This window comes from Halichoeres trimaculatus, unplaced genomic scaffold (assembly GCF_033239565.1).
Source record: "Halichoeres trimaculatus isolate MK-OKI-2021-1 unplaced genomic scaffold, fHalTri1.1 fHalTri1_scaffold_22, whole genome shotgun sequence".
Classification (NCBI taxonomy): Eukaryota; Metazoa; Chordata; class Actinopteri; order Labriformes; family Labridae; genus Halichoeres; species Halichoeres trimaculatus.
This window is the reverse complement of record NW_027437200.1, coordinates 17,831,966-17,854,359: the sequence shown is the minus strand read 5'-3', so window position 1 is coordinate 17,854,359 and position 22,394 is coordinate 17,831,966. Positions and strand designations below refer to the sequence as shown.

The 22,394-nt window shown below is 40.5% G+C and overlaps 1 protein-coding gene across 1 annotated transcript in view; it reads right to left on the bottom strand.

Annotated features, from left to right (window-relative positions):
• The window catches only part of rbpjb (recombination signal binding protein for immunoglobulin kappa J region b), a 71,929-nt gene extending 52,487 nt beyond the window's left edge, over positions 1-19,442 (bottom strand). The window contains exon 1 of the mRNA XM_074699379.1: positions 19,279-19,442. Within this exon, the coding sequence (XP_074555480.1) occupies positions 19,279-19,298 (20 nt within the window). The 5' untranslated portion in view covers positions 19,299-19,442. The remainder of the gene's footprint in view (positions 1-19,278) is intronic.
• Between the last annotated feature and the right edge of the window lie 2,952 nt (positions 19,443-22,394).

The window sequence follows — 22,394 nt, the reverse complement described above, 5'->3', positions numbered from 1 at the left end:
ACTGTTATTAAAAGATAGCTCATGAGTGCAGCAGCTCTTTGCGTTCTCACTTGGTGCAGCTTTAGTTAGCTTTTGTCTTTGTTTTATTGCAGCTACCTCTATTTTTGTTGCTTTACTTTAATTACTCGAATAAAATAGAACAGAATAGACTAAAATAAAATAGAAAATACTTTATTCATCCCCGAGGGGAAATTCAGGAAAAAATAAAAATAGAAAATAACTTAAAATTAAATAATGATAAAAAATAAAATAAAAATAGATAAAAAATAAATAAATAAAAAATAGATAAAAATTTGGTAAATTTTGTAAAAAAAAATTACGGTTAAATTCAGGATTTAGCCTTTTTAATTTATTGTATTTGTCAGAGTTTATTGTCTGCCCTACAACGAAAGAAGAATTCTGCCTGAAATTCAAAGAAATTGACATTTTTTTAAAGTACTTTTTTTTTTGGTTCAAAATTCCCCCAAAATTCTACAATTCAACCTTTTTCTTCTAACCAAAATTTTTGGCAATTTTTACTTTTTTAATTCTTTGACTTCCAAAGAAACATTGTCCAAAAGTTGGAAAAAATCACGTCTCATTCATAAGATTCGTAAGAAATTTTAAAACATTTTTTTAGAACTGTGATTTTTCACAAATTCTTTTTTTTCCCTTTTTTCTCATTTTTTTACAATTGTGACTTCCAGAGGTTTATTTTCTAAATGAGAGGGGTCCATTCTTCCTTTTTCTAGAAAAATCTCACATTTGACATTGCGATCTCTGTCTTTTACTTCAGTTTTTTTCCCCAGCAAAAGGAGTTCTTCCGAAAATACTGTTGGGCATTTTTTAATTTCTCACTTTTTATTTATTTAAATTCTGATTTTCATTCTTAAATTTGACTTTTTTTTCTTAAATTATTTGACTTATTTATTGAGAATTTTAGTTTCCTTTATAACAGACTTCCTCAGAATTGGCTAACAGAAAAATTCTGACTTTTTGAAAAAACAAAAAAAACTGAATGTTTTGTAAATTCTGAGATTAAATCAAGAAACCTAATATGATAGCTTTTCTTTTTCTGCAACATTTTAACTAAGTATTTGAAATTTCATTCTTATTTTCATCTTTTAACCTTCATGACTAGTAGAATTTCTAATGAAAGTGACTGAAATTCAGTGACAACAGATATAGGAAAAGTCTATGGACAAAGCAAACAAAAGAAAACCTCCAACTGCCCTGAGACTGAGAGAAGAGTAAAAAGAAGGAAGAGGAGCAGAAAGTCATGCAGGCTGTTTTAAGTAAACACAGCCACAGGAGACGCAGAGCAGAAATGTTTCAGGCCAAAGACACAAAGCAATGTGATCTCATAAAATTAGACATTCACAGTCAAAAAGCTGCACTGATGTGACAAGTGTGGCTGTGGCCAAAGACCGGCGCAGAGCGGCCCGGGTTCAGGGTCGAGACGGGTCAGGTGCTCGGGGGAAAACTGTCAGAGGAGAGAGAAGAGCAAGGGGAGCCTTGAACCCTGAGTGAACCGCCCTCTTCCCGCTCCAGCCCCCCCTCCTCCACCTTCTTCTCACTCTCTGCTGAGCCGATGACTCACCGCTGGAACGAGAGGGAACCCAGAGGTGGTGGTGGTGTTGGTGGAGGGGGGGTCGACCACACCGCAGCAGCGCGTGCTCTTGAGCACAGGAGTCATCAACGTGGGAGCAGGTGGTGTGATAACTGCGCTGGCTGCTGAGAGGATCAAACGTCAGAGTGCTGCCCAATCACAAACTCTGATCCACAACATCCTCAATGACAACAAAGAGGCATTTCAAGGCTTCTGGCAACATTAGAAGAGAGAGTTTCCAACTTTTTTGGTAGTTTTCAGAATGTGCTGTTGCTTGATTCTGATTGGTCAAAACCTGAAAACAACAGGTGATCAAAACTTCAGAAAGGAGCTTACCAATTTTCCCTCTACCTGTTGACACTGTAGCAAAAACTAATCAACTAATGTCAACATAGCAGAGGCGAGTGATTTTAACAAGCATCATCTGTAAAACAGAAGTCTTCTAAATGAATCTCTGTTCAGCTCCTTCAGCTGAGGCAAACCGACCAGCGTCCTGCCCTGCCCTGCCCTCGCCTTTACAAACCACCAAGACGACCTTCTGCTCTGCACCGAGAGAGAAAATAGAATTCCTGGCAGAAACAGAGAGCGAGACGGAGCAAGAGTGAGACGTGACCTTTAGCCCACATGTTGTGAGATGATCCTTGACAAACCAAACCAAAGAGTCTGCAGCGTGCTTGTGTCTGTGCGTGTGTTGTTTGGCAATGACTTTATCTGCGCGGGAGTGTTGTCTGGTTTTGGGTGTTCTTCAGAAACGTGGTTTAAAATGTCGTTTCATTTACAAGACGAGGGACAAAGGAGGGTTTCATTATCTCGATCAAACACTAACTGAACAGAATCATTCAAAACACAAACAATGCTTGATTTTGGTGCGCGTAACTGATAAAAACTAGGTTATTTTTCGGGATGTCTTGTTCTGATACACAGATAAGTATTGGCGCCCGATATGGCTATTTTTGAAGGATCGGATAGCATCGGATTTTGTCACATGATTGATACGGATCAAGTTTTCAAGTGTTTTCGGCACCGTCACACTTTACGGCTGCTGTAAATCAAACCACATTGTAAACATGTCCGTTGTGTGGGACTACTTCTTTTAGAAAGCAATGATAGTAAAACAGCGTCTTGCAACATTTGTAAAGCGAGTGTTCCTCAAGGAGCTACCAACAGGGCTCACTTTGATACAACACATGATTCGTCATTTATCAGTATGGGATTTATTGGAGAAAGGTATTGGTAATAGGACAACTAGGGGTGCACCGATCACAATTTTCCGGCCGATGACCTGCAGATACCGATTTGGGCTGATACCGTTTTTTTTTTTTTTTTTTTATAACTGACAGCATATACCTTCAATGTTCCAATCTTATTTTATTGAAAATCATTGAATAATTCCCATGAAACAATAAAATCTATATGTTTTAGCTTTAATAACCAATAAAGTGTCCTGAGTTTTAGGTCTCAGAGCAAAAAGCAACAATGGCTGACTGTCAGACCTTCAGGAGGTATATAAGATCAGTTTCATATGTAAGGATGGACCAATCAGCGATCTCTGATCACCGATCCCTCAAAATTAAGGACACTGGCACCGATCGATTTATAAACATATCATAAAAAATCAGATTGGATCAGAAGTCAAAAAATCTGTATTGGGACATCCCTGGTTATTTTGGGCATTGAAAGCAAAAACAAAATAGTCTGTGCTAACTATCAGATTCTTTGAATGGTTCCCCGAATACTTCTTTGTCCATTTTCCCATAAAAGTTTCTTGGAAAACTCACTGACACAACAAAAGTCGGTGTTTTGGGAACTTCATTTATTGTTAATTCGGAATGTTTTGAACTTATTTGTGATAACTGATTCTCTATGTATTGAACAATTACTGTCACATCTTTGGACTATTTGTACGGTCATTAATATTAGGGTTGGGCATTTCAAGCAAAAGAGCTGTTCCATATTCGCTCGTAACTATTCAAAAATTATTTTGAATTATTTTCCCCTAAACCCTCCCTTCTTGGGTGTCAAAGCTTACCATTGGCTGTTGATCTATGGACTAGATATGGGTAACTTTTCTAGTTTGAAACGATACAGTACCGATTAGGGGTGGGTGAAAATATCGATGAATCGATGCATCTTAATATCCCCCAATTCAATATCAATTGAACTGGCAAATGGGGGGAGTGTGCGTGTTATTCCCGTTGTGTGGACGAGAGCCACGAGAGACCAAACAACAAAAAACTGGGAGCCAAAGCAGCAGCAGCAGAAGCATAAAGCCAGATCCTTCAGCTTTAAAGTCTGATGTTTGGGTTGTTTTATTGCTCCAAAAGGTGAGGTGACACACAGCATATGCTGACATGGGGCATGAAAATTGATTATCAAAGCATTTAAATCAATATCGAATCAAATCGCAACCTAAAGAATCAGAATCAAATCAAACCGTGAGGTTCTTTGCAATACCCAGGCTTAATACCTATGCCCGATACTTGGAAATTGGAATCGAATTTGGCACTCAACGGTACCAAATTTCTGTACTTTTTTTGTGCTTCTGTGGTAAAAAAAATATCAGTTTGTGTAATAATTAAATCTCAATTTTTTTCAATTTAACATACCCATTCCTCAAAATATAACCTTGCAATGCTGTGTTCATGTCCAGCATGGAAACCACCTACTCTTCCACTCCTACAGTCACAAGGATGCGTTTAGGTACCTAAACATGGTACCTTCTGCTTCTACAAGAATCAGTACCTGGTACTTTTGACAGAATTCAGTTCGTCCCTATAAAAGTACCTAATTTGGTACCCATCCCTACTAAGCCTCCCCGTCACATGGCTGCGCAGTTGTTGACGACTTGTGATATGCTGGACTAACTTTGTAGTGTTCGAATTGCACCTCATTTTTGTTCATTTTTCGAAGGAGTTCCCACACTTCCCAATCAATTTTTGAGACTCTCCTCATTCTTGTTTTGGCTGTAAATCCTCCACCCTGTTCATTTCTGGTCAGGCCTCGTTCATTACGTCAGTTAGTTGCCATTATCAAGTTAGATTCGATCTGGTTTGGACATGGTTTGTTTTATTTTGAAAGTCGTTGGACATTTTAGATGGTTTCCATGCATAACTTCCTGTCCTGCTCAACCTGTTTTTTTTTTTAATGAAATTGACGCATAACAGCTTCAGTGTGTTGCATAAAACTGCAATCTGCTGCGGACAGAGGACAAAGCCATCATCACATGTACAATTTTGTTAATTTGATGTTAATGGCTATTTGAATATCCAAGAATCGTCACCCATCCCTAATTTATATAACCATTGTTGTGTGAGGGTGGGTCATATTTTTTAAGATATTTTATTTTATCTTATCTGAAAGGTCACTTGAACTCTTCCATTTTGCATTTATTACACAGTTATTGGGATACAAGAAAACTGCAACGCCATACCTTTTGTGATTCTCCTTTAGGGCAGCTTTCAGTGAGGGTTAAAATATCTCAAACCCATTTCTAACCGAACCAGCAGGATGATAAAGTGGGAACTTCTGGTTCCTTTTAAGGTTAAACCAGAAAATCGAAAGGAATCAAGTTAGTTTCCTTCCTTCCTTCCATGAGCTCATGTAAAACCTCACAGACCATCTCCAGCAACGTTGGAGAACATCAAACTGCAGCCACAAGTGCAAGACGATCGACCACAACACGAACAACCTTCTCCTCCAGACGGAAAAAAAAGCATTGTTTCCCTAACCACGATCAATAGACTTGTTCCACAAAATGACACACGCGTCCATTACTTCATTGTGATTCTAAAGCAGAGGCCAAAACCTCCTGACGTCAGCGGCCACAGGAATGCCACCAGGCGGATTCTTCAGCCCAACTCTCCAGCAGCCTCAGTTAAACAAGCAGACAATGCAAAGAAACATTTGGAGATAACAGCATGCCCTTCCTGGAATCTACACTCTTCGTTCTTTCCCCTTTTCCCCTCAGACACTTGATAACTCCTGCTCGTGCCCTTGTAGCTTGTGCTTGACACCTTTCTCTCTTGCAGAAGGAGGGGGGGGTGCAGGCTGTTCATCTTCCCCGGGGAGGCCATCGCTTGCCTGGGCAAGTGCCAGTAACAGTAGTGGTGGCCCTGGAGGCTGCAGGCTCGAAGAAATCAGGATGAAATATTGAGTCAGAGTCAAAAAATATGAGATTTTCTGACACCAATACTGTCACCAGTGAAGCCTTGTACTGCAAAAATAAAATCTAAGCAAGTGTTTACATCTTATTATCTTTAAAAATTGTCTTATTAGACTTAATTTGAGCCTCTTTTATTTGACAGGTCCAAGAAATGTCTCAATTCAAAACGTTAAAAGACAAAAATGATGCCTGATTTGCTTGGAAAGAGTTTTAAAACAATCCAATGGGGTAATAAAAATGTATTTAGAATCATCTTTACATGATATTGTGCACATTTTAAGTCTATTAAGTAGGTCAGTTGTTTGACACCAAAGCCTACGCACAAAAAATGTGACTAGATGTCAATTCATGGTAGATCCAAAGCTCTGTGATTGGACTGTTTAGCGGTATCATATTTTTCCAGAATCGCTACACATAAGCGGTAAATTTCATCCCCATTCTTCCTTGCAATAGTTGCTGTTTGATACACAACAACATAGATCAGCGTCATTATAACGTAATACGCTAATAATCGCTGTGAAACAGCAGAAAACCTCCTCCCGACCTACTCCCCTCCCCGCTGCTGTTCAGAATGCCAAAGTTTAAGAGCCATCACTGCTCTGTTTTTGGCTGTAAACAGCCACATAGTTCCATGCACAAGCTTCCCATCTCAGAAGAAAACAAGACTAAGTAGCTAGAGTTCATTTATCAAGGAAATGTGCCAGCTACACTCAGTAAAACTGTGCATGTGTGTGCTAGTCACTTCACGGCCGTCTGCTTTTCCAACTTTGGACAGTCCAACAGAGGGCTAGCCAATAGACTGGTCCTGAATCCAGGCGCATTACCAACCATCCACCAACAAACCTGGGACCCTGGAAATGTGAGTATTCTAAATGCTGTGTGCTGTGGAGCAGATGTAAGAGCTTTTCCTCAGTGTCCCCCCTGTCTCTGTGTTAGCTTCAGGGTGCTAACTTTAGCTGCTGTTAGCCTGTTGTTTTAGCCTGTAATGTTACGGTAAACGAGCTTTGCTGTTTTTTAAACATTGTGCACTCGGAGCTCGTGGCGCCGCTCTCAGTGACGTGGAAGAGTGGGGCGGTATCAGCGGTGGCTCATTTACATATGAAGGCCACGCCCACTAAATCAGAGGGTTCTGAACAGAGGGGCTATGAGAGCCTGGAAACAATGCTGCTGTGCTTGATTTATTGGCTTTTTGGACCAAAACATGTTACTAACATTTCATGAAGACATCAATGATCCATATTAAACTGCAGAAAAGGAGCAGAATACGGGACCTTTAAAGTTTATGTTGGATGCTAGGCCTTTGTATGTCTTGCAACTTCACAGGTTTTCACAATTCATGCATCTGAGAGCTAAATAAGACCAAGAATCAACTTTGTTGAAAATTTGTCATTTTCTCCCGCTTTACTCATTTGCAGGCACTTTAATAGATGCCAAATTATTCGTAAAGGTCTCCTCTTGAAACAGATGTGGTGATTAGAGAAAAATCAGTTTCCTTCCAACACTCTTTGGCAAAAACAAAACACAGAGAGAGTTAAGTATGAGGGGGGAAAAACTTCATACTGATCAGTTTTTCTTGGCTAGAAATATTTATTAAAGATCAATGATGACTCGAGGGAAAACTGGAAAACAATAGAAAGCTCTTGGCATTCGTTCATTGTATGTATTTCCTGCATTAAACAGAGGTTTACGCTGATGCACGCAGAGAGACAATGAAACCAATACAATGACATGCAGATGGTAGTTTTTCAGAATATTTAACTGGTGTCGGATAATGATAGTCGCAGCCAATTTGGAAATTAGAGTATTTGAATTGGCAGGGAACAATGAAATTCAGAGTGTATTCATGCATGGAAGGTTTGGAGGAAAAAGAAACAAGTTTGCAGAAAATTAGTGTAAAAATTATAAAAGATATAAAATGAAAAAGTCATAAAATGTGTTAACATCAACTCAAAGGCTTCCCAGGATCGATCTGACAAGCTTTTCAGGGTCGTTTGCATAAAGAGGATGCTCTGCACCATGCTCAATTTGACGCCACAAACCGTACAGAGACGACTACAGCATTTTTTTGCCTACTCCTCGCCACTCCCCGCTTATCTAACACAGTGATAGCGGCGGTTGCTTCCAGGCGTGGGAGGCCCGCTTCGTTAGGGGCTTTCCCAACACGGGAGATCCTGTGTATGTTTGTAACCTTCCTCTGAATGGATGAGCCATCAGGGAACAGACAGAATGTTCTGGCATCGGGGAGACACTCGAACAATGCTTTGAGCCTTCGCGGCTACTGCTGAGAATAACAAGGCGACTATCTGCGAGCACGGAGGAAGAGAATTAACCTTGTTTTACCTGAACAGGCGCTCTGATTTATCCTCAGGAGGTACGAAGAGAGTTATTTAGGAATCAGTACAATGAGAGAAAAACAAAAGGAAAGAGGAACAAACATTTGAGTTAATAATGTAAGTATTTTTTCCTCTCAATTTCAGCTGCCTCAACATAGGAAGTAGGTAAGAGTGTGCTCACTGAGGCTGAATGAAAGCAAACAGGAGTCAGACGGAGATTTAGCTCATGTTTTCTGAATGAAACATCCTGAATGTGGAGGGGACGGCGAGGGCAAAAGCTGCTGACACCGTGAAAAAACCACTGCTCCCCTGGCGCAGCAGCATTTCAACAAACAGTGCGCAGAGGAAAAGTGAATGTCAGGGCTGAGGAAACTCTCCTGGAAGAGGAGAGTGATTGGAGGAGGACAACGAGACGCTCCAAAACAAGAGTGGACGGGTAGGTACGTGCTTCCAGCGCCGTTTGTTTGCCTCGTGTTCACTTTCTGCCTCTCCTGTCTGAGCTCAGCAGCGGAGGAGGTGCCAACAACAACACCCAGAGGACTTGGGCTCTCTCGAACGTGACGCCAGGGCTGTTTTCAAAACCACACTGGGTTTAGATTTACATGAGAATGATCCTTTCCGTCCTTCAAGGGGAAAACAGCAGAAAGATCTTGGAAGTGTCCGAGATTCAAAACCCGGGCAAGAGCAGGTCAACAAACGTCTCCTATGACGTGGTTTTTGTGAGAGATATCATCTCTCTTATCAGGCCTCAAAGTGGCATAACATACTGAGATTTTCAAACTGCACCTCTCCTGAATAACTGAGCGAGTGTTTCTCAAATATTTAGAGATGAAATCTTTCAAAGATTTTTTAAGTCATTAAATAATGTTAGACCTTTCAGTCATCAAAACAAAGACCATGACTACATTTTTACAGATTGCTGAGATTGCTAGGCCTGTTGGCTATGGCTGTCTTTTGCAGCAGCTCTCTTCTTTGTCCGTTTCTTGTAATTTTTTTGTCTCTTTTTCGTCATCTTTGTATTTGCAGTGGATCATCACTTTGTTTGGTTCATTTGTTGGTCATGGACACCAAACTTTTTGTGGCTTCTGTGACATTTTTACTACTTTTTCTCCTGTGTTTGTCTGGAGATCCTACATGTAACCATGGCTGCATTGTTTGCATGTGAAATCAGCTGTTAGCAGCCTGTAGCATGTCAATGCTAACTGGTGCTAGGCCAGATGTTTCCAACAAGGTGAGGAGAAGGAGGTGAGGACGACGTGCTGGTTCTTAGGTGTGAGCTAAGAAGTGACGACATCGACCTGTCCTTCAATCCATCATTATTGGGAACGTAAGAGGACAGAGTAGCATCATGCTATTCACAGACATGGCTAACAGAGCTAACATCAGACACCAATGCCACATTGGAAGAGCTTCACCTGCTGTGAGCAGACAGGATCCAGGAGAGAGAGACTGAACAGACTGCTGAAGAAGCTCAGTCCTGGACCCTGTGGAGGTGGAGGCTGGCTGAACTGGACAATGATAGACAAGCTGTCAGCATCTATTTTCTTATGGACCTTTTTACACTTTCTATACACTTTCTTACTTGTGTTTTCTTGATTGCTGCTGTGACTTCAATTTTGTTGTACGTGTTACAATGACAATAAAGTTCTATTCTATTCTGTTTTATTCTATTATTTTCTTTTTGTACTCAAATCTGCTGAAATCTCCTCAAAAATTCCCGAAAATGCGTTCATATGACCAAAAGCTTTACCCCTCTAACCTTTACCCGGTGATATTTCCGCCCTGTGTCTGAGTAAAGGCTTGACGAGAAACCCCTTGATGTATCAAAACTTTATGTTTCAAGAGACCTGCGTGGAGAGGAACTTGTCGAACATTTTTGGGCTGAGCTCTTGAAAATTTCAGGAAAATTTAAGGGAATTTCACTTGAAAATTTCTGGGATTTTTCTAGACTGCATGTGAAAGAGACATTAGAAACAGGTCAAAGACTGACTGGAAGATGTGCCTTTAACTTCCTTTAAGAGCAACATGTACATATCTGAGAATTTTCTGGGTAAATTTCCAGAAATTTCTCCTGAAACTGCATATGAAAAGGGTCAAAGACCGACTTTAAGATGTGAATTCAGGTCCCATTGACTTTTTAGTCACTGGAAAATTTGGGAACATCCTGAGAAGTCAGCCAAATGTCACACAAAGCTGAGTCATTAGTTTTCTTACACTGCTGTGATAAACAGTTTTAACAGACAGAATCAAGCGTCACGGACAAAGAGCTTGCACAATATGTCAGCTATGATTGACCAAAGGAAAGTTACCAGTTGAAAAAGATACAGGACCCAAGAGTGGCCCTTGAGGAACACCCTGGGTGAAGTACAACACAAAGGATGGGGTTTTCCAGCAACAGAAAAGATACTTGAAGACAGCTTGGTCTCAGGGAGAGGATCATCAGGTGACTCACAAAACGATACCTGATACATACGGTCCTCAATCTCTACAACTCTACATCACAGGGATTCTGCTTTATTCAGCATATTTTCAGAAATCACAGTGAAACATCAGGATATTTGACTGACTGAAATGAATAATTTTCTGTTTTTCTTACTGGTTTTGAAAGTTGTTTGAGCAAACTATCAAAGTTTCTTTTATCAGCAGCCAACTTCCAACCATCTTCTTCTGTTGTCCTGCTGTCGATCTGTTGATCTGGCTGAGTGACTTCCACTGCAGTAGTAACAGCGTCCTTTCACATCAACACACGTGCCGGTTATGGTATTGCACGAGTCAGCAATTTATGTTTCACTTCAATCTAGAAAGCGTCTTTTCCACAATGTCTGAAGACCAGGGACTGAATAACTAGGTCTGCTCGAAACTTTTCACAGTATCTTCACATCCAAGACCCACAAAAAGTTTACCTTTCAAGTAGATTGAATACAATTTCAAAGCAAATAAATTCTACTTCAGATAATGCTTTCACAATTCAATTTAATAATTCATATCAGTTTCTGGGGGCAAAATCTTACCAATCCCTTTTTGATAAACAAAAACTGAGTCATTCAAGAATAATGACGTAGTCTTTGCCTAAGGAAACAACAGCATGTCACAAGCACAACTGAGTTTCAGAATACTGTGTTTTTTCAGGTGATGACATAAGGGAAATGTTTAAGTAAATTGGTAGAATAGTGGACCTAAGATTGACCCTTGAGGAACACCAGGAGTAAAATTAATAACTGATTACATAGATAACCAATCAGTAGTACTGTTTATGGGTAGGGATGTACGATATATTTGTATCAATATTGGTATCGGCCAATGTTGGTCATTTTTTTAACATATCTGTATCGGCCGATATTTACTCATTAGCTGCCAGCTATTTTCAGAGCATCTTCATCAATCTTTCAAGACCCAAATATTATTGTTTTCTCTGACGAAGAAGAGTGGCCAAGGACAAAAAGTTTGGAAATAAAAGGAGATATAGAAAAATTCAGTTTGAATGATTTTCAGGATGCTCACAGCTTGATCATCTCAAGATTGTTTTGGGTTTTTTTTATAGATATTGATATCGGTAAATATCGGTTATCGGCCATAACAGCAATATTAACATCGGATATCAGTAATGGCCAAAATTTTTATATCAGTATCTGTGTATCGGTGCCCCCCGAAGCTGGATCGGTATCGGTGGGTGGAGATCTATGTTGCCGACCCCGGTAAACAGTTCAATGCCTTTTTTTTTTTACTTTGCTGTTTTAAAATGTTGCCTCTGGTGCACTTGCTGCATTAGGGATAGGTACTGAATAAGTTACTTTTATAGATACCTACTGAATTCTGTCAAAAGTACCTGGTACCAATTCATGTAAAATCAAAAGGTACCATGTTTAGGTACCTGAATGCATCCTTGTGACTGTAAGGAAGTGGAAGAGTAGGTGATTTTCCATACTGGACATGAACACAGCATTACAAGGTTAAAGAATAAATATGTGAAATTGAAAAGAATTTGAATTCTATTATTCAAAAAGTAGACATTTTTTAACACATAAACACAAAAAAGTACCTAAAATTGGTACCGCTGAGTATCGATACTGATTGCCAGGTACCGGGTATAGGTACCGTATCGTTTTAAATGTGAAAGGCACCCATCCCTACATATACTCATTTTTTGTCTTTTACCCAAAACATTACCAGTCTTTACCCACAGCAGGGTATCGGGTCAGTATCGGTCAATACCAAAGTCCCGTATAGGAACCAGAAGGGTGAATTAGAGCATCCCTGTGTAAAATCTGTCTACGGAAAGAGGGAGTTCATTGTGGTTATAATAATTTGAAAAAGACCCTTTGAGATTACCACAAAAAAACAAGAACCTAAAGAAAAATGCAGAAAGATGCAGTCCGCTGTATCTAAAAACCTACAACTGACTGAGTATTGGTGACGGTCTCAAAGGAGTGGGTCATTCTCTACTCGTTTCTATTTACTATCAATAAGGAAATCTGTGCTATGTCCACAGAGGAGAAATAAAAGCACAGAGACGTGCAGTGATGCTATATCTGGCTTGCGCACACACAAGCACGTGGCTGACGACCAAGAACAAGGAGCGCCAAGCTGGCGGCCGTCCAAGCCAAATTACTCAAAAATGTGCATTTCTATCCCCTTGGGTGTCTCCTGTGGTTGTTCCCTTGAGACAGTCTGACACACACAAACAGCCTAAATGAGGAAACAAGAGAATGAAGCCACTGAGTCAACCAGGGCGTGTGTGTATGTGTGTGTGTAGTGCTATAAGAGGCCCAAAGTCACTCGAGCAAACACGTTGAATCTGAACCCTGAATGCAGCTATAGGCTCCAGGGGATGTTTCAATCATGTGAAGTAATGGATATGCATGAACTCCCAAAACAATAGGCTACTGTACGCAGGAGAATAAATCCCCCAGAAAGATGTCTGGCGGTGGCACATTCACTTTGGTGCTCTGCCTGTGACTTCTGTGCAGCGCGCCCCCGTGGCTCGTCTCCACCCCCCAAAACATGCCACACACTTTGAAGCTTTTCACAGCTCAGAGGACGGCTTTGGGAGCTGCAGGATACTGAGGTGACACACAGATCAGGTGGCTTGTATCATCTCCATCGTTAACCTATCCATCCAAGGCAGCAGAGAGTGTGTGTGTGTGTGTTTCTGTGTGTGTGGGTGGACACAGAGCTGCCGCTTTGAGGGCCAGAGGGGAGGCGGGGTAACTCGGCATGTCTTTTAACTCCAACCCGAGCCTTTGCCACCATAAAGGTCAGCGCTTCGACATCTGCTGCTCCCTCTGAACCTCTCCTTTCATAAAGAGACGCAGGGAAGAGGAGAGGACCCTGGGGAGCTGATGCACGTGCACACACACACACACACACGTCTGAGCGCACGAATCAACTTTTATGTCTAGGTACACTCCACACGCGCGTGTACACACTTGCTTGATCACCTTCCACATAGCCGCAGAGCTAAAACCGCACACTCGCGCTAACAAACACAAGAACACAGGGTTTAGAGGGAAAAGGCTCACTGGTATCATTACACCGGCACTGAGACGTTTGGCTTTTGGCCTGAAAGACTCAATCCTTCTTCTTCTTCTTCTTCTTTCTTTTTTCGCAGAGGGATAGAGGGGGGAGAGCTAAATGGAATCCCGTCCCCCAGGGGCACAGCAAAGGCAGCGCGGTGTTGAAATAAGTGATTCATGCTTTTATCATCCCAGGTGAACAGTGCTGCTCTTTCAGCTATCAGTTCATCGCTTTCTCTGGCACAGGCCGGGAAAATTTTTGAAGAGGAACTCTGTTTTTTTTCTTTCACTTGTTTTGGATTTGGCTCTCTTACACACATGAATGGTGGAGCTACGAAGGTTTACACCAGTTGTTATCAATGCAGCAAACTGCAACAACTTAAGATGGACCAAAACATTGTGCAAACATTAAGTGTTTTGCCAACTTATGAAGGAAAGAGTTCTGTAGCTGCCTACTGCGCAACATCTTTGTATCAAAGGTTATTCTTCAACCTAAGCTTTGTAGTTACACCTTGAGTAAAAATAATGTTATATCTATATAATTAAACCCTCTCAGCCTCTATTTAAGCAAAGAAAGTCAAACATTGCTTGTTGAAACATGAAAAACTGAGATTTTTTTTGGTCACTGATTTGTTTCCTGGTCCTGGTTCCAATACCGATGCCTGGGCTTTGGGTATCAACCAATACCAATACTAATCTGATACCAGTGTTAGAGCAAAAAATGAGTACATAATTACTGAGATTAATATCTATTTAAACTATAAGTGATTGATATATTTTAAAGGCAGTTTGGGTTAAATAGTTTAGCCTTAATATCAAGCTTGGACCGATTCTTTCCTGCCGATACCTGATCCAGCTTTAAAGTGATACTCCAGGATGGAACAAGTTGGGTCCTATCACAAGGTTTAGGGCAGAAATTACCCCTACAGCAGTGATTTTGTGCAGCAGAAGCCCAGGGCGCTCACACCAAACACCCCCTCCCTGCTCCTCTGCCGGTTTCCTCTGCACTCAGACGGGGCCATTTTTTACTTGACCAAAAACACAAATAAACGGACTCCCACAGAAAAAATCTGATATCTGTCTGCATTCACAGTTTATATAGAGAATTTTCAGTGCGTTACTTTCACACAAAGACACCGCTAAATAAGGCTCTAGTTCTCATCCTGTCGTAAAACGGTGCTACCTCTGCTGCAGAGCCACAGCTGGCTACGAGACGCTTGCCGCTTAGTGTATCAGTCCGCGCACGGCGTGCTAGATATAAACAAACGTAGGTAGTCCTAACTCGCCACGATGAGAACTAGAGCCTTATTTAGCGGTGTTTTTGTGTGAAAGTAACGCGCTGAAAATTCTCTAAATAAAGCGTGAATGCAGACCGATATCAGATTTTTTTCGGTGGGAGTCTGTTTATTTGTGTTTTTGGTCAAGTAAAATATGGCCCCGTCTGAGTGCAGAGGAAACCGGCTGAGGAGCAGGGAGGGGGTGTTTGGTGCGAGCGCTCTGGGCTTCTGCTGCACAAAATCACTGCTGTAGGGGTAATTTCTGCCCTAAACCTTGCGATAGGACTCAACTAGTTCCATCCCGGAGTATCACTTTAAGGAACTTTAATGGGCCTAGTAGCAATACCTAGTAGTAATACCTAGTAGTAATACCTAGTAGCAGAATCAGGTTAACAACCAGCGTATTAAATTTAATAGCGGTAGACCCCACAATTACAGGTGCTCATGTTTATGTGTTACCATTTAAAACAAAATATGCAAAAAGCATAGATATCTAGGGATCAAATGGATTCTTTTGGGAAAGTATGAAAGTGTTGAGATGTACAGCAGATTAAGGTCATGTCCACCATAGCCAGGTATCTGGGAAACCTGTGTCATCCACACAAAACCGCAGCTTTACGTCATTAAAGACAATGTTTTCTGAAAACTGGCCAAAGTAAAGATTTTGGATTTTGTTAAATGGTTTTGTGTAGACGTCCGTAAACAGAAATTTCGGTTCATAAACATCACAGCTGAACGACAGGTGGTCATTCTGATTGGCTGATATGGGTTTGACATCTGGAAACGCTGCCAAATATGGGTTGGGATGCTTCAAGGCACACTTATTTTGAAAATGCCCGGCTATGTGTGGACATGGCCTAAGATTTAGGAGACACAACATTTTTCATTTTTGTTGCTAATTACACAGAGTATGTATGCACAATTTGAATTCGTTGGGCAGGGGTTTTCAAGGAAGTTCCCCAGACGTACGACATTCTGCACCTGCTTTACTTTCATGGTGCAATTAGCCGATCGGCCAATTTTTGGCAGTCATACATACAGTACTACAGCTGTTGGGAAACAACAACTTTTGTTTGGTTTCACTGCTTAGTTTTCATAAGCATAACATGCTCTCTTCACTGTTTCTCCATGTAACTTGTGCATCACTGCTGTGCGTCTTCTTCTTAGTTGAAAAAATATCACACCAATCTAGGAACTATGTTTTCCTGCAACCATCTCAAACTGCTGGATATAAAAGCATCAGATATTTTATGGTTTTACTGTTATACCAACTGGAATCATCCACCCAGGCTACTAAAGGTCCATTTTCTTAAATGAATAAATTGTTGGTTTCTTAATTTATCTTTTTTTCTTCAGACTTTGATCTTCTAAAATAACAACAACAAGCAGAATAAGCTGTTTGGCATTGACAGAGAAGATTTATTAAATGTTTTATGGGCCCAACCCACGTTCTCAGCTCTGTTCCTCATCACACAAATACATGTTCCTAACAAATGTGGCACCATTTAAAGGATAAATAAACAAACTTTCCAACAGATTTATTTCCAAGAAGCATTGTTCCTTAACAAAAATGTCATTACTTTTAGGGCTGGGTGTATTACTTGAATCATCACACTGGTTTTGAAATAATCAAGCCAAAAATCTAAAATCTAAAAATGTACAAACTCAACGCAATTGACCGTGAAGTGAATTAAAAGCTGCAAGTTTAATTCAAAGACAGGAAAACACAACCACAGCCTCTCTGTAATCCTAATACCAGAGAGTCAGAGTACCACTAACAAGCCCTGGTTGTGGAGCCCCTCCCAGTATAAAGCCAGAATCATTCAAACAGTACATGAAGGCTGTGGTCAGGCTCCGACCGTTACTGTGAGCACAGCCTGCCATCGGCTAAAAAGACCCCTTATGGCACTTTAATTTTCAGAACACACCCCATCTTCCCCTCACAGACAACACCCCCCTAAGCTCCCATCTCCCCCCCACCCGCAGAAAAAAAACAGAGATGAATTTGGAGATATCATCTGGACAGGTGGCCAGCCACCCAGACCTGACCCGCCTGCCCTCTAGCCTGCTCCCTCCCTCCCTCCTTCCTCCAGCTACTCCCCCGCCATCATCCCCCCTGAACTGAAATCAGTTCAGGTCTGCTGGAAAGCCCCAAATGAACATGCACATCCACCCCCACCCCCTTTTCCTACCAACATACACACACCTCCAACAAGCACAGCGAATGTCTGTCACCCACTGAGCTGTCTGCAGGGATTACAGCCTCAAGAGTTAAAAAAAAAAGAGTCGGTGTCTCGCTCATGCGCTGGCGAATTATTTCAGTCAGGATGAGCGCCACAATGAGAGCAAAAGCAGTGAGACGAATGCGTTCCTTGAATGCAGCATCAGTTCCAGACTCCAGCGTGTTTATGCTGAATAATACGGTCACTTCACTGATGATGCAACGACCGAAGCGCTGCTCGGAAATATGTCCTTGACATTCTTTGAATATCAATCCAAAGGGCTGTCAGAGACGCTAACAAAGACCCTTTTCCACATTAAGGCCTCTGCTGACACACTTATCACTGACGCATTATCTCGTAGCAATTACTGAACTCTCGCTAAGCCTAATTAGCTCTTTGAAAAGTAGAAAATGTAACTGATTTGGAGATATAAAAAAAACTTTAAATTTGATTTAGGAAGAAGTGTTTCGAGCTCATTGGAAGGGCAGAAAACATCACTTTAATTATAAAATGACTTTCAGGAAATACTTGACTGGTTTTCAGTCATTAAAGAGTTAAAAAGACACACTGCAAACTAATTTTTGTCTTATACGCCTGTTTTTTATGCATTGACAAGCTAAACAATTTCTGTTTTGCATGCATGTCCATGTAGGGCTTCTGTACACTAGGTACGATGGTTAACAAACGTGGTTCAGAGTTGTAAGATGGGGTTTCATTTGTATTTAAGCCCCAAGCAAACATAAAAACTTAAGTTTTTTTATTGTATTTTACTGTTTTTTCAAGATCTCGAAAAACTAACTTCTTGAAACATACCATTTTTAATGTAATGTCCAACAAGCTTTATAATTTCCAATAATCATACACTAAAAAAGTCACCATAACTGTTAAAGGTCTAACTACATTGCCCACAATGCAGAGACAGGTCAAGCCTCTTTCTATGTTTGCATATATGTCCACTTCGGGCTCCCGTACAAATAAGAGCTGCTTACAAAGTCATTATAGAGCTCAACAGATACAAATGTAATCAAAAGATGCAGTCCATAGATGTAGAACGGGGTTTAATTGGCATGGAAGTCCCAAGTCAACATAGAAACATGTCTTATTTAGCACATTTTACTTTAAAACTATTTGAAATATTGTAAAGCTTTTTTAGCCACAGACTATTTCATCTTAAAATTTCCAAAAAAAATTTTTTTCATTTTTCATATATCTCTTTATGGTTTTATATTTACTTTTTTTTTCAAACAGAAATAATAGAGAAATCACTGTTTTAGCATCTGAGTGTTATAAAGTCATACTGCTGTTGCCCACAAAACTGAAACAGGTTTAGCCTACTTCTATATTTGTTTTCTACTTTCACAATTCTTGGAATACAGAGTAGTTATCGTATGAAACAAAACAAATAAAATGCATACGTGCATGTCCACTTAGGGCTTCCATACGTTAGCGAGCTACTTGCAGAGTTTACATGCAGTAGTATAAGTAGTAAACACTATTTTTCCGCATTGTCGTCAATTTCAAGGTGGCTCGAGTTCTAAAAGTGTACGCCTGTGCTTCTGTGAGCGTAAATAATAACAGGTGAAAAATTAAGTAGCAACTAATGCAGTTAAATTTTTCAAAACACCACCAAAAGGATGTCTTGCTCACAAAGCCGCAACGTGTTTCAGTTACATATCGTTAGCTTGCTTCTATTATCGGACAGCTAGCAGTGGGTCGTGAATCCTATTCGTAAACGTGCTGCCCGGCTAGGAGGGAGCACGTTTCGAAAACAAATGCAGCATCAAAAATAATAGCACATTTTAAGGTGAAAAGACTACTCATTTAGGGTGTTTTGCTTTTAAGGCATGCCTTACTACTTGTGTTTAGCGCACTGGTTAGCCTGGTAGCTTTTAGCTCGCCGTTGTCTGGGAGAAAAAGACCACCGAGGGTGAAGTTAGCAGGGGCTAGCTCACAAAACACTGCAGCAACAGTCAGTGAAGTAACGTTCACTGGCCAAAGAAAAAAACACACTCGCACGCAAACACATTGAGACAAAGAAATGACTTCCAGAGATCAAACCAACGGCAAAACACAGCAGTGCCTCCAGGCTTCAGCACACAGGCTGAAATTCAACAGTTTCGTGATAATAACTTGTTTTCCCCTCAACTCCGCTCCCCACCACCAGCCCCGAACCTCATACTCACCCTGTCACAACAGGCGCCATCTTCCACAAACTCTCACCAAAACTCCAATACTCGCGATATCCTTTCCTCTCCCACAGCCCAACAATCCGCCGAGACAACAGAAAGCAGACTGGAGGTGTAGGGACGAGGGAGACGGAGAGAAAGGGGGTGGGTGAGGAAGACGGAGAGAAAAAAAAAAGGGGAGGCGGCGGGTAGCGGCAGCAGAGAGGCAGAGAGAGAGTGAGCGAAAAGGGCAGACGCCACAACAACAGGCGTGGGAAACTTCGAAGATCACGCGAGATTTGAAAAACTCTCACAATAGGCGAGCACAGAGGGAGCGTCCCTTATCGCGAGACTTGCGTGAAGTGGAGAAGTTGTTTATCTTGTGGCGCTGAAATACTATTCCCACGTGTTTACCGGGTAATAAATTACAGCACCGATTGGTTTGGGGAAAGAAAGGCTTTGGTTTCCCAGGCTCATGCTGGATTTGTAGCATGAACTCTGCTTTTTAATGGTGTCTCTGCAGTATCCAGCATTAACATCTGCATGTAATTACACCTAGATAACATCTTTTTGTTTTGTAATTATTCCCAGGAGTAGGGGAGACTGGGGGAGATGGCTCATTCTGAGTAAGCTTATCTGAGATCCTCATCAGAATAATTAGATAGAGAGCACTGAGCATTTAGTGCAACACTTGTTTTCAAAGAATTTTGATATGTTACCACACCTTATACTCAACCTTTGAATGATTTTATTAAATAGTGACTTGGTTCAGATCCCTTTAGTCTAGTTTGTAGACTACTTTTGCTGGCGTTTTTATATTATAGCAGGTATAGATGCGTGCTTTATAACAGAATGATAATCTTTTTCTTTTTCTTTTTTGTCTTTTTTTTTGCTTTAGGATATCAGTAAATCATCAGTCTTTAGTGTAAAAAAATACAGAAAACAAAAAAATAACAATAATACATTAAAACTTATACAGCTAGTAGCTAGCGACCTGTTTTAATTTTAGTTTTAGTCTAGTCTTTGTGTCAAACTATTATTTTAGTTTTTATCAGTTTTAGTCACATTTATACTCCTTTTAGTCAAGTCAAGTTTCAGTTGACTAAAAGTCTGAGCATTTTAGTCTTATTGTAGTCAGAATCATCCAAGATTATTTTTGTATGGTTTTAGTCAACGAAAACTGATGACATTTTAGTCTAGTTTTAGTCAATGAAGAAGTTGTCGTTATACTTAACTATCAGTAGCTCCGTCTTCCACATAATGCCGCGCGAGTGGGGGGATAGAGGAAGTGACGTCGCCTGCGTCTGCGCAGTACGACCTGATGCAGCCGCTGAACTGCGACCCAGGAAATGGAAATAATACAAGATAAAAGTGATACTAAATAACGCAATGACATTATGTCCCATCTCGTTTTGGTTAACCAAAATGAAGACGTATATTAGCAGAGTTTTCATCTTGTAAACCACATTTAGTCCCATTTTTATTCTTCAACAATATTACATTATATATTTAATTATAGTTTTAGTCACATGACCACCATTTACATCCCTTCTCCTCCCATTTCCGTCACGTGATAAAGGTTCGTTGACGTTGATATTTAGTCATAATTTTCGTTGACTAAAGCAACACTAGTTCTAGTATAAGGTGCAAAGGAAAAGTATACTCTGCAAAAATAGATGTAAATAAGTGAAATATATGTTTTTTTAGCAGTGTAAAAAGTGCAAACATGTCCTCAATTTTATTTATTTTTTAATACAAGGTGGGTCTATTGCAGTGTTTAAGTTCCAGGAAGCTGTTCTCTGGAGGGCAACTGTTGCAAGTGTATGCTAGTGCTAGCTTAGCCTATATTCTGGTCCAAAAAAAGACAGTCAAAAATTTTTTTTTTCTCAAAGAAAAATAGGAATGGTATACAAATGATACTAAGAGATATTGTTAAAAAGTTTCTGTTTGTAGTGTAAAAAGCTGTCAAATTTAGTGCCTGTTTGATATTAATTTAACACATCAAACAGCAACTGACAATACATCCTTAACAGACACGTGTTATTTCAATATGCTAAGATTTAATTGGAATCCTCCAAATATCCTTAGGGTGACAAAGATCAAAGTGTAGCAAACGTCCCCGGTCCCCCCTATTGACAACAAGCACAAGACGTGATAAAACTACAAGGACATGCTGACTTTAAACAAGAGCAGGAATTAATGGAGGGTTTCTGCACACCAAATTTATAAATCCCTTGGGTAACATAGCAGTTCCTGTTTAGAATGTGGAAACAATGGTGTGAACACATGTGAATGGGCCATGCAGGGCAGATTAGTGCACTGCCATCACATTGGGGAGCCCCATGACCACCCTCCACACAGCCCAAACCTCAGTCTAAGCACAAGGGAGGCTATTATTTAGAATGATCATGCCTGGAAATGTGGCATGGGATTTATAAGCCCTTCTGTTTGTGTCTGCCGCAGTTTCTCCCTCTGAGCCAGAGAGCAGGTTAGAAAAGTTTTGTGTGCTCGACCGGGCCCTCTTCCACAAACAAGGCAGGTCATTCTTGTTTATCTGGGAGGGGTCAGAAAGCCGTAAACCTTCATGTAGGTCCGTGTGTTGTTGTCTCGGCAGCCTTCATTTAAATATGTTTGGCATCTTTGTTCACCTTTCAAGTGACTTTGAGTAGGAGTTTTTTCTGACTTCAAAGGGAAAGTGAAGGCTTTTGAGACCACACTGGTGGCAAATCAGCGCTCTCATCTGTCAGATGTTGTGTGTGTGATTGGCCTGTGGCTGTTTTGTATGGGAAAAAGTGGTTGAATGAAAAGGCCTAAAAAGGCAAATACAAAACGAAAAGTTGCCACAATGTTTGACCATGAGTGCTTTGGAGCTGATTGGTTAACTGCTTCCAGGTTTTTGGAAAATCTGAAAAATTTGCTCCATTGTGAAAAATCATATAATAATAGACAAAGCACATTTTGATATTTTACCCTTTTGTATAATCTTTTGTAGAATTAAGAATACGGTAAATGCCATAGTTTTGCCACCATAGGTTGCTCAACTGCAGGGTTAAAGCTTTGAGTTTGATATTTTATTATTTGTATTTCTCCAACAAAAAGTCACCATATATGAAGGTAATAGAGGTTAAACAGGG